Here is a 13,159-nt window from a genome sequence, read left to right as displayed (position 1 = left end):
CGACGTGCCAATCGGGGCATCCCAGTAACAGAACAGCCAACAGGACAGAGCTCGTTTAGGTGAACAAACTCTTTTTCCCTTTGCCACGTTTCCGTAAGAAACATAAAATGAATATTCTTACTCATAAAAAGCTCATTAAGAATAAACGATTTATTAGAGATGGAACGGGCGTTAAGCAAGGCAAAGTGGAGTAATGTAGCGTTCGACAGACCGGCATCAAGAACAGCTGATTGTGACGGAACTGACCGTAAACAGCTGAAACAATCACGAGGTCTCCAGTTGCGGCGAATTGTCTGTCGCTGGTCAGGCGACACAGAGAACATCGGTAATGGCAAGTCCATCACGATCCCATCAACAAATTGCTGGTACACGCGAGGTTCAGATCCAACCGGTAAAAGCATTGCGGGGTGTTGGTGCTGAGGAGCATTTTTACCCGTAATTAGGGGGGAAACTAGTCGCAGCCACCGGAATCGTTCCCCGCGATATGGCCAGAGCACCCCCGACCAGGATTGGCGCCTTCTCTTGACTTGAACACCAGCTCTGCAACCCCTTCTCTTCGGTCTCTTCTTAGGATTCCCAGGTCCCCTGGCTGTAAACAGGAGCCGGTACTCAGGTGATGAAGGAGGACGCACGAACGGGGGCGGAAAGGTTTGTCTGAATCTTTCCCAACTTTCAAAGAGTCTTTCCATAGACACTCTGATGTCCAACAACGAGCGTCGATCATAAGTCCTAGCAGCAAAGACACTATAGTCAGACGATAGGGCTGATATGACAACATATATGGTGAGTACAAACGTAAAAAGATTACACAGATGCGATGCAGCAGCGGCCAAGCCAAACACAGGCGCCATCTTGCCGCGACACCTCACCCAGTGTCACTCAAAGTCACTTTGGTGCTTTCACGCTCTGCACTTTCTTTTCTCTCGAGGCATCGACAACACCGCTGACACAGGTAAATACACGTGCTAGAGGAGTTTTTATTTTGTTGTTTTTAAACACCACGCCGAAAATACACACACACACATTCTGGTCCCGCTTCGGATGCCACGATACCATCAAGCGGTATCTCTGGTCGTAATCAGTCCTTCACTGACCAATCAGCGTTCATTAGCAGAATGCTAGCGTGTAATGGGCAACAACAACTCAACCTGTAAGAAGTCGAAAGGACATAAATACTCGTTCATTCAACTTTCGACCTATAACCCATGTTGAACTTGCAAAACCTACAATCAAATCTGAGATCTCTCAACGGCAATCGGACACATTTGAAAGAGACACATTTAGCCGTCTAGCTCCATAGACTCCCATTCATTTTGCACTCAGGGCGATCGCCCCCCAGTGGAACTCTGGTGGAACTACAACCAGAATTCGGTACAATAGGGCTTAATAGGGAAGTGAACAGGCTCTCCATAGGCGGGCTCTGGCAAAGTTATTTCAGGGCAAGACCACTCTGATTGTAAAGCCTAACGTGATTGGTTGTAGCGAGAACATGCTACGATTGGTCAGCTCAATGTGGCCATTATCTGATTGGCTTGAGTAAATGGTGGGTGGAGTCCACTTATTTGTGGATTTGTCTGCACGTTGACACTAGAAGTGTTTCAAAATCCACAAATGCGTGAGGGGATTTACAAATGCACAGGAACAGATTTACAAATGCCTGAGGGGACTTACAAATGCACAGAACGCGGTTCACAAATAAATGCCAGGCAGAGTTGTGTTTGTAGCATAAAACACATTTATAAATATATTTTTTTTATTTGCAAATCTCATTTTATTTATTTGTGAGTTTTATAATTTTTTGTGAAACTCTTTAAATTTATTTGTGGATCATAATCTATTTATTTGTGAATTTGATATATTTTTGTGAATCTCTTTACATTTATTTGTGGATCATAATCTGTTTATTTGGAATAATGGAACAATTCTCACCCCATATTACTTACTACAGATCAGTTTGATTTGTTTAAGATCTGATTACAAAGCATGATGGGATAAAGAACAAAAAAGAGGTTTAGAGGTGATTAAGATCATTTTATCATGTGTTCATTTACACACCTCACCCAAACAAAACCTTTATGACTGTCTTTATTTTGTGGAAAATACGAGAAATTGTGAGAAATTGACATTCCGTTTTCAAAAAGGATTTGTGTGTTGTGATATGGATCAGGAATGCGCTATCAGGATGATGTGTCCATTAAAACACTGTGGATCCATTACTCAAATCATACTCTTTTATTTGTAAATAGCAGCATGAGATTTGTTTGGGAATCAGACAGAGTTGTATGGTTTAAAATAATGACATAAGAACTGACTGTGATTAGTAGTGGAACGATGATGACATCTGGTGGCTGACCAGTGTAACTGTTGATGTGACAGCAAAATCACTATACACAAATATTTTTTTATAAATATTTTTGTATACATTCCTCTAAGAGTAAAATCTTACTGAAGTATATCCCCAATCATACTGTATGTTTTTAAGTTCACCTGGGTAATTAAGAACACACATCATAAGTCAAGACTTCCAGTGTCACTGGGCTCTGATTTTAAGTGAAGGTAAATTCCTACAGACGTACATTATTATGGAAAAGACTCGAGCATGTACAGTAATGATGTGTGACAAAATGTTGTTGAGCTGCAACAAATCAGGAAATAGCTGAGAAAATAGCTAAAGAGAAAATGTCCATTACTGCTAGCAGGGCAAAAATGAAGAAGTTGAAATCACTGCAGGCACTAGTTGGGTCTTGCACCTGTTTGCCAAACATTACTGGAACCTTCTATGGCACCACAATGCCATAATTTATTTACAATAATATGAATAAATTATAAATCAAATGACAACTACATAAATTACTAATGATTATGAAATCAAATATAAAAACAAAGAAAATTAAATAACACCAATGCATGGTTGCTTACTTACAGTAAAACACACAGGTTGTTATTGAAAACCACCAGATCCTTCAGTCTTCAGTAGGGACCTGGTGGTGGTAGCTGGTATCTTTTGGGGCTGGTGGAAAGAGGAGATCCAAAAAGGAGCAGGAAGGGAGCAACAAGAAAAATGTGATCCGGCCAGCAAAGCAGAGAGGGGAGCAAAAAGTAAAGGGCAGGGGGAAAACTAAACAAAAAACTAAACTAACCAAAATGAGATTACAAGGTAACAAGAGGGGCGGAGTACCAATAGACAATAGAGCATATGGCATGACAACACAAACACAATGTGACAGCCTTGTGGTCCAGAAAAATATGGAACACAACAGAAACAAACCCTGAGCTGATAAGACCGGCCCTCTGACTTATTGATGCAGATGTTGTGGATGAAGATGTTGGTGATGCAGGTGTTGTTGATGGTAATGTTGGTGATGCGGGTCTTGTTGATGGTGATGTTGGTGATGCAGGTGATGTTGACGGTGATGTTGGTGATGCAGGTGATGTTGATGGTGATGTTGGTGATGCAGGTGTTGATGGTGATGTTGGTGATGCAGGTGATGTTGATGGTGATGTTGGTGATGCAGGTGATGTTGACGGTGATGTTGGTGATGCAGGTGATGTTGATGGTGATGTTGGTGATGCAGGTGTTGATGGTGATGTTGGTGATGCAGGTGATGTTGACGGTGATGTAGGTGATGTTGGTGATGTTGATGGTGATGTTGGTGATGCAGGTGATGTTGACGGTGATGTTGGTGATGCAGGTGTTGTTGATGGTGATGTTGGTGATGCAGGTGTTGTTGATGGTAATGTTGGTGATGCAGGTGTTGTTGATGGTGATGCAGGTGTTGTTGATGGTGATGCAGGTGATGTTGACGGTGATGTTGGTGATGCAGGTGATGTTGACGGTGATGTTGGTGATGCAGGTGTTGTTGATGGTGATGTTGGTGATGCAGCTGTTGTTGATGGTAATGTTGGTGATGCAGGTGTTGTTGATGGTGATACAGGTGTTGTTGATGGTGATGTTGGTAATGCAGGTGATGTTGACGGTGATGTTGGTGATGCAGGTGATGTTGATGGTGATGTTGGTGATGCAGGTGTTGATGGTGATGTTGGTGATGCAGGTGATGTTGACGGTGATGTTGGTGATGCAGGTGTTGTTGATGGTGATGTTGGTGATGCAGGTGTTGTTGATGGTAATGCAGGTGTTGATGGTAATGCAGGTGATGCAGGTGATGTTGATGGTGATGCAGGTGATGTTGACGGTGATGTTGGTGATGCAGGTGATGTTGATGGTGATGTTGGCGATGCAGGTGTTGTTGATGGTGATGCAGGTGTTGATGGTAATGCAGGTGATGCAGGTGATGTTGATGGTGATGTTGGTGATGCAGGTGATGTTGACGGTGATATTGGTGATGCAGGTGATGTTGATGGTGATGTTGGCGATGCAGGTGTTGTTGATGGTGATGTTGGTGATGCAGGTGATGTTGGTGATGCAGGTGTTGTTGATGGTGATGTTGGTGATGCAGGTGTTGTGGATGGTAATGTTGGTGATGCAGGTGTTGTTGATGGTGATGCAGGTGATGTTGACGGTGATGTTGGTGATGCAGGTGATGTTGATGGTGATGTTGGTGCTGCAGGTGATGTTGACGGTGATGTTGTTGGTGATGCAGGTGATGTTGATGGTGATGTTGGTGATGCAGGTGTTGATGGTGATGTTGGTGATGCAGGTGTTGATGGTGATGTTGGTGATGCAGGTGATGTTGACGGTGATGTTGGTGATGCAGGTGATGTTGACAGTGATGCTGGTGATGCAGGTGTTGTTGATGGTGATGTTGGTGATGGTGCAGAATCATAGGTTGGTGATGCTGGTGTTGGGGATGAAGATGTTGATGATGCAGGTGTTGTTGATGGTGATGTTGGTGTAGAATCATATGTTGGTGATGCAGGTGATGTTGTCGATGCAGGTGTTGTTGATGGTGATGTTGGTACAGAATCATATGTTGGTGATGTTGACGGTGATGTTGGTGATGCAGGTGTTGTTGATGGTGATGTTGGTGATGCAGGTGATGTTGATGTTGGTGATGCAGGTGTTGTTGACGGTGATGTTGGTGATGCAGGTGTTGTGGATGGAGATGTTGGTGCAGAATCATATGTTGGTGATGCTGGTGTTGTGGATGGAGATGTTGGTGATGCAAGTGTTGTTGATGGTGATGTTGGTGCAGAATCATATGTTGGTGATGCAGGTGATGTTGGTGATGCAGGTGTTGTTGATGGTGATGTTGGTGGAGAATCATATGTTGGTGATGCAGGTGGTGTTGATGGTGATGTTGGTATTGGTGATGCAGATGTTGGTAATGCAGATGTTGCAACATCACATGTTGGTGATGTCGGTGTAGTGGATGGAGATGTTGGTGCAGAATCATATGTTGGTGATGCAGGTGATGTTGATGGTGAGGTTGGTGATGCAGTTGTTGTGGATGGAGATGTTGGTGCAGAATCATATGTTGTTGATGCAGATGTTGGTGATGCAGGTGTTGTTGATGGTGATGTTGTTGATGCAGGTGTTGTTGATGGTGATGTTGGTAAGGCAGGTGTTGTTGATGGTGATGTTGGTGATGCAGGTGTTGTTGATGGTGATGTTGGAGATGCAGGTGTTGTTGACGGTGATGTTGGTGATGCAGGTGATGTTGACGGTGATGTTGGTGATGCAGGTGATGTTGACGGTGATGTTGGTGATGCAGGTGATGTTGAAGGTGATGTTGGTGACACAGGTGTTGTTGATGGTGATGTTGGTGATGCAGGTGTTGTTGATGGTGATGTTGGTGATGCAGGTGATGTTGACGGTGATGTTGGTGATGCAGGTGATGTTGATGCTGATGTTGGTGATGCAGGTGATGTTGATGGTGATGTTGGTGATGCAGGTGATGTTGATGGTGATGTTGGTGATGCAGGTGATGTTGATGTTGGTGATGCAGGTGATGTTGGTGATGCAGGGGTTGTTGATGGTGATGTTGGTGATGCAGGGGTTGTTGATGGTGATGTTGGTGATGCAGGTGATGTTGATGGTGATGTTGGTGATGCAGGTGATGGTGATGGTGATGTTGGTGATGCAGGGGTTGTTGATGGTGATGTTGGTGATGCAGGTGATGTTGACGGTGATGTTGGTGATGCAGGTGATGTTGATGGTGATGTTGGTGATGCAGGTGTTGATGGTGATGCAGGGGTTGTTGATGGTGATGTTGGTGATTCAGGTGATGTTGATGTTGGTGATGCAGGTGATGTTGATGGTGATGTTGGTGATGCAGGGGTTGTTGATGGTGATGTTGGTGATGCAGGTGATGTTGATGGTGATGTTGGTGATGCAAGTGATGTTGATGGTGATGTTGGTGATGCAGGGGTTGTTGATGGTGATGTTGGAGATGCAGGTGATGTTGATGGTGATGTTGGTGATGCAGGTGATGTTGATGGTGATGTTGGTGATGCAGGTGATGTTGACGGTGATGTTGGTGATGCAGGTGATTTTGACGGTGATGTTGGTGATGCAGGTGATTTTGGTGATGCGGGTGATGTTGATGGTGATGTTGGTGATGCAGGTGATGTTGATGGTGATGTTGGTGATGCAGTTGATGTTGATGGTGATGTTGGTGATGCAGGTGATGTTGAAGGTGATGTTGGTGATGCAGGTGTTGTTGATGATGATGTTGGTGATGCAGGTGATGTTGACGGTGACGTTGGTGATGCAGGTGATGTTGATGGTGACGTTGGTGATGCAGGTGATGTTGAAGGTGATGTTGGTGATGCAGGTGTTGTTGATGATGATGTTGGTGATGCAGGGGTTGTTGATGGTGATGTTGGTGATGCAGGTGTTGTGGCTGTTAAACAAAAAACATTACAGTACATTATAAATTACTGTGTAAAGTTCATTTAATTTTTTAAGTAGTAAAAGGCATTTTGGTAAAATTGTAGAAATGTCCACCTTCAGGTCATGGTTCATGTGTCTTTTTGCGGTGAAAACTTTACAGAAATGTATAAAGTAAACATAAGCAGAACTATATATATTAGTGATATTTCAAGATCTTTTCTGAAGCAACTTAGGTTTACTTGATTATCCATACATGATTAAAAAAACATCATGCTTTATTGAATTTAGAAGCCCTTGTTATTAGTGACACCGGTGGCCGTTAAGTGAACTGCAGCCAGCAACTTATTGCTCGTGTTCGCACTAGTGCACAAACCATGTAGAGACGCGACCTTGGGCGGCTAAGTCAGTCATATAACGAACAACAGACTGAATGTGATTCAATGCCCCGATATACTCGCGGCGAAGTTTTTGTTCACTCTTCACTTAGAAGTAAAAAGAAGTTAGAAATACGTTGCAGTGATCACTGCAATATACCATATACTGTATATCACTCCAATATGTATATCACTTAGTATACTACATTTGATGGTTTTTAATTTGATTAATTGTGTTTCTTAGTTTGTTATCAGTTACAGTATGTTCATTAAGGTTTTAATGTTCCATCTTATGTTGTTAAATTAATGTTTATTGCATTATGTTAGTGTCATGTCTGTTACAGTGATGGTATTTTGTATTTGTGTGCATGGGACTGTGTGTTCCTTCTAGTATCATACAAAATATTACCTGCGGTCGGTCCACTGTCCACCCTGAAGGCCCATCGACCGGGAACATTGACATTACTGGAGTTCTTGAGGTTTGAGATGAAGCTCCCCATGTTTGATCCAGGAATCACAAAGTAGTCACTGGAGTTTACTGTGTCATAACCAGCCTGTATAAAAAAATGAAAAAGCAAAATATAAATTTAAACAGGACCCATAGTGTACATTGTTATATAGTGGAATGTAACATTTTGTTGTGATAAAGGAAACAAGTTTCTTTTACCTCCACTGGAAGCTTTGTTACAGCAATGTCACCATAATTCATCAGAATAAATGAAAAATTACAGCCTGAAATTAAAACCACTTGAAACAATGTTTCCTGAAAAGAACAGGGGGAAAAAAAGATACTTGGTTTTCATTGTACATTTTTTTTATTATATAAAATTACATTATTATATTGTTGTTATTTGCATGGCCTTTAATCAGTGACATCATTGTTATTAGCTATTGTTTTAATTTATTACTATTTTCTCTGCCACTTTCCTTGTGTATTATTGTGTTCACGCCAAATAAAGTATTTTAAAATTGAATTACTTAAGTGAAAACATTCATATTTCAGAAGTATGTCAATCTTACTGTGTTAGTTAGTGGATAGTACGGGACTTTATCCCATGTTGAAACAAAGACCCAAGAAGCGCTGAAGGCCAGATTTGGGAAATGATTGTTTATATCCTGAGTGGCGCGTGTGAGAACAGTTCCACTAGTGAACTGATGATATGAAACCACACCTCTCGCACGGTTGTCAAGGTCGGTCCAGAGACCAGCAATTATATCTTCACTTCCATTAGCAGGAAAGGAGTATGGAACATATTTTAATAAAGCCTGGTTGAATGTGAGGGGTCCATTATTATTAACCTGAAACATGAGACATCTTGTCAATACCACAGCCACAGGTTTTACTGATCACAGATGAGTTTATAAACCATCCGTGACTCACAGTTAGACATTGAATCAAGATGGAATCAAATTCTTACATAAATCTGCTGGTATGTGCGGCCGAAGAACAGAAAAGGACTCAACAGTGGAATAACTGAGGAGCTTCCATCATCAGCACGAGGGTTTATTGTGTCTCCTGATGCTGAGCCGAATGGGTAGAATATTCCTCGTGCTGCCAAGAAAATTAAAAGAACAAAAAACAAAAAAAAAACAAAGGATTTGACATTTAAATTGTACAGTGATTTATGAAGCTCATGTTTGTTCATGTCATGTGTGAGGAATCTGGCTGTGATTAGTAGTGGGAAGAGGATGAGCTCTGGTGGAGGACTGGGGTAACTGGACTAATATTGGCATGCTTGGTAAATATAAGTAAAATGGGTTATTTATTTATCTTCTTTCATTAAAAATTTCCACAAAAATCTATCTTTTAACTTAAGTAAAATTATTGAAAAAAATAAATTTGTAAAATTTTAAATAAATACTATTTACAGAGAAGAACTGTAATCGATTAAACTTTAAGTTTTGTGTAAATTTTAAAGTAAAATATTGTATTTTTTTAAGTAAAAAGAACAATTCATCATCTTATTTACAGTGAAAAGCCATAAAAGGACATTGCTAGAATTCCCTGTGTTGTGTCTAATTTGATGGTTCTTAATTTGATTAATTGTGTTTCTTAGTTTGTTATCAATTACAGTATGTTCATTAAGGTTTTAATCTTATGCTGTTAAATTAATGTGTATTGCATTATTTTAGTGTAATGTCTGTTACAGTGATGGTGTTTTGTATTTGAGTGCATGAGACTGTGTTTCTTCTAGTATTTACTTCTGCTTGTGGAAAAGATGTTTGTGATGAACTTTGATTCATCATGTGTCTTTCTCTTTACCAGCAGTGTTATTATGGTAAATGTCAATATGTACAAAACAGATTTAAGTAGCAATAAGGCCTTGCTAATTCAGCAGAAAAGGGATACCGGATTTACCGGTTTAAATGTAATTTTTTGTAATTTAAAGTTTTAAACTATAAAATGTACAAGTCGTTCTGTAAATATGTACATTGTATTTTTACTGAATTATTCTGACAGATTTGTTTCTTTTTCTTTACAGTGTATGCATAAAATAATCATACAAAATATTACCTGGGGTCGGTCCACCGTCTACCCTGAAGGCCCATCGACCGGGAACATTAACATTACTGGAGTTCTTGAGGTTTGAGATGAAGCTCCCACTGTTTGATCTAGGAATCACAAAGTAGTCACTGGAGTTTACTGTGTCATAACCAGCCTGTATAAAAAAATGAAAAAGCAAAATATAAATTTAAACAGGACCCATAGTGTACATTGTTATATAATGGATAGTAACATTTTGTTGTGATAAAGGAAACAAGTTTCTTTTACCTCCACTGGAAGCTTTGTTACAGCAATGTCACCATAATTCATCAGAATAAATGAAAAATTACAGCCTGAAATTAAAACCACTTGAAACGATGTTCCCTGAAAAGAACAGGAAAAAAAAACTTACTTGGTTTTCATTGTACATTTTTTTTATTATATAAAATTACATTATTATATTGTTGTTATTTGCATGGCCTTTAATCAGTGACATCATTGTTATTAGCTATTGTTTTAATTTATTACTATTTTCTCTGCCACTTTCGTTGTGTATTATTGTGTTCACGCCAAATAAAGTATTTTAAAATTGAATTACTTAAGTGAAAACATTCATATTTCAGAAGTATGTCAATCTTACTGTTTTAGTTAGTGGATAGTAAGGGACTTTATCCCATGTTGCAACAAAGACCCAAGAAGCGCTGAAGGCCAGATTTGGGAAATGATTGTTTATATCCTGAGTGGCGCGTGTGAGAACACTTCCACTAGTGAACTGATGATATGAAACCACACCTCTCGCACGGTTGTCAAGGTCGGTCCAGAGACCAGCAATTATATCTTCACTTCCATTAGCAGGAAAGGAGTATGGAACAAATTTTAATAAAGCCTGGTTGAATGTGAGGTGTCCATTATTATTAACCTGAAACATGAGACATCTTGTCAATACCACAGCCACAGGTTTTACTGATCACAGATGAGTTTATAAACCATCCGTGACTCACAGTTAGACATTGAATCAAGATGGAATCAAATTCTTACATAAATCTGCTGGTATGTGCGGCCGAAGAACAGAAAAGGACTCAACAGTGGAATAACTGAGGAGCTTCCATCATCAGCACGAGGGTTTATTGTGTCTCCTGATGCTGAGCCGAATGGGTAGAATATTCCTCGTGCTGCCAAGAAAATGAAAAGAACAAAAAAAAAAAAAAAAAAGGATTTGACATTTAAATTGTACAGTGATTTATAAAGCTCATGTTTGTTCATGTCATGTGTGAGGAATCTGGCTGTGATTAGTAGCGGGAAGAGGATGAGCTCTGGTGGAGGACTGGTGTAACTGGACTAATATTGGCACGCTTGGTAAATATAAGTAAAATGAGTTATTTATTTATCTATCGTCTTTCATTAAAAATTTCCACAAAAATCTATCTTAACTTAGGTAAAATTTTAAAAAATATATTTTTTAAAACTTAAAAAAAACCTGTTAAACGTGTCTCCAAAACGTGTTAAACAATTATTTTCAACAGAAATTTTTAAGAGTAAAATCAAAGTATGTTCCTTATAATCCTAATCATTGTTGACTTAGACCAAAACCAATGATTTGTCTGAGCTATGAATAAAAATGTAAAAAATATTGGAATTATTATTTTCTAATTTTATTTATCTTATTATAGTGTAGAATGAGTAATTTGCAATTATGCAATCATGATTCAAGACCAGACACGTTTGTGTTTTCGACATACATTAAGAGTAAATGTGTGCACATTTTAAAACAAAGTATTATTTGCACATAGTTTAAATTAATTACTTCATAACTTTTTTTTACCATTCAAATTGATTTATTCCCTTCAATCCCTTTAAAATGTTTATTTATTTATTTTATTATGATTTATTAAGTAATAAATGTCTGTTTTACCTGTCAGTGTTGTTGTTGTTGTTGTTTTTGCCATGGCTTTGAAAGAGAAAGAGATTGAGTTCAGAAACACACTGAGATTTTCAATGTCTGCTACATTAATCAAACAGATATAGTCAAATAAAACCTTACGCAGTGTCAGGACTGATATGAACACCAGCAGAAGCTGTGAAACCAGAGACAATCTCATGATGATGTAATCAGAGATAAAACCAGAACATCAGAGTCCTTCTTCTGTAATCAGAGAGAGCTTTATTAGAATATCAGGCATTATTATAAATGCACTTAAAACAATGTTACTCTGGAATATCTCTTAATAAAAACCCCTTATTAGAAAACCGATCATTCAATCAAATCTAAGTAATTTAAAGCCAATATTTAATATCAAATTGAGTGATCAAACAGTTACACTGTCAATTATGGTAATAATTCATCTTAATTTTCACCCAAATGTATAGTAATATGTACCATTATAATTCAGCACTAGTATAACTTACTTTTTTGCGCCATTAGTCAAATACTCTCCAGCGAGGAATATTTTACTCATGATGGATTTTGGCTGAATTTGAGTCAAAAATGACAAATTCAGCTGGTTGTAAATAAGTAAATAAATGGGATACTTGCTCTGATCTGATAATTGAATCAGTGAGCAGCTTACGCAAAAACAGCTGCAAACGGATCATTCAGACCAATTCGCTAATAACCGGCATGTTGTGTCTAGTTCCTAAATGTGTAGGTTGCTATTTTTCATAACTGCTATAAATAAAAACCAGGAAAAATGTCAACATTAACCTAAGCTTGGTAATGAGGAGCCATCAATGGTCTTATCTGAATCACAGCCTTATACTAACAAATTTTACAATTAAACAAATACAAGAACTATATTACTTTTCCATAGGGGCAAGTACAAGTTATAATCAAGATCTTGGACCTTCTTGAATCAATCACCAAACAATCAGTTTTCCCTTGTGTAAAATGTGTTCTGTTCTGAAATTAGGAAAAATCTTGCCTTCACGTATTCCACGACATGACATAGCCGAAACCTTTAAGTCTTGAAAACCATTTTAATATAAGAAAATGTTAAGTAAAGTTAACTTGACTTCCCATGGTACTTTGAAAATGCTGTCAAACTGGTAAGCTTCCAGGTCCTTAAATAATAGAAAATTCATCATATATCCTAAACTTTTTTGGTTATTATGTATATTTTTTCTTTACCTGTGAGGACCAAAATACATTGTTGTAAACAAGTACTTGTGTTTATTGCAGTTATATTATCAACCAACTTCCATACATCTGTGAATGATATAATATACTAAACAATAAACAAACAAGTAAATGCATCTCACTAGGAAGCATGCTAAAACGTTTCAAACTTTCAATGTTCAAACCCACCAAAAATATGCACTTGGTTTATGGAGCCCAATATTAGAAAGAAATATTTGACTTACTTCAGTCAGCTGCTTCAAGAGGCTTGTACACCTGCTGTGGGTTACAGGATGCTTTTAAATGTGTCCCTGCCCTTTACTCAGGGTCCAGTCATCTCCTGGAATGCAAGAAAACATGTTCATTGGAAAACCGCCAGACATTTTTAACACAGA

General features: G+C 38.8%; 1 protein-coding gene and 1 long non-coding RNA gene across 2 annotated transcripts in view; one reads left to right on the top strand and one right to left on the bottom strand.

The window, feature by feature from the left end:
• Positions 1-13,159, top strand: part of LOC143709691 (uncharacterized) — a 759,555-nt gene that overhangs the window by 403,478 nt on the left and 342,918 nt on the right. The window lies entirely within an intron of this gene.
• LOC143709663 (uncharacterized) lies at positions 2,214-13,121 on the bottom strand. The gene is made up of 12 exons (XM_077200235.1): positions 12,991-13,121; positions 11,694-11,757; positions 11,565-11,600; positions 10,691-10,824; positions 10,293-10,571; positions 9,941-10,036; positions 9,683-9,827; positions 8,586-8,719; positions 8,188-8,466; positions 7,835-7,930; positions 7,577-7,721; positions 2,214-6,803 (listed from the first exon to the last, which is right to left on the bottom strand). Exons 2-12 carry the CDS (start codon positions 11,749-11,751, stop codon positions 3,151-3,153), a joined length of 5,055 nt encoding a protein of 1,684 aa, XP_077056350.1. The 5' UTR covers positions 11,752-11,757; positions 12,991-13,121; the 3' UTR covers positions 2,214-3,150.

The sequence above is a fragment of the Siphateles boraxobius genome, unplaced genomic scaffold (genome assembly GCF_051911475.1).
Source record: "Siphateles boraxobius isolate OS27281-9 unplaced genomic scaffold, OSU_SipBor_1 46, whole genome shotgun sequence".
NCBI classification, from domain to species: Eukaryota; Metazoa; Chordata; class Actinopteri; order Cypriniformes; family Leuciscidae; genus Siphateles; species Siphateles boraxobius.
The sequence above is the reverse complement of the archived record's forward strand: the minus strand, read 5'-3'. Positions and strand labels throughout refer to the sequence as shown.

Coding starts and splice junctions, on each gene's coding strand:
- LOC143709663 (XM_077200235.1), bottom strand. CDS start 11,751: ATGAGATTGTCTCTGGTTTCACAGCTTCTGCTGGTGTTCATATCAGTC. Junction 10,572..10,690: donor GCACATACCAGCAGATTTAT/GTAAGAATTTGA, acceptor CTCATGTTTCAG/GTTAATAATAATGGACACCT. Junction 10,037..10,292: donor ACTATCCACTAACTAAAACA/GTAAGATTGACA, acceptor TGTTCTTTTCAG/GGAACATCGTTTCAAGTGGT.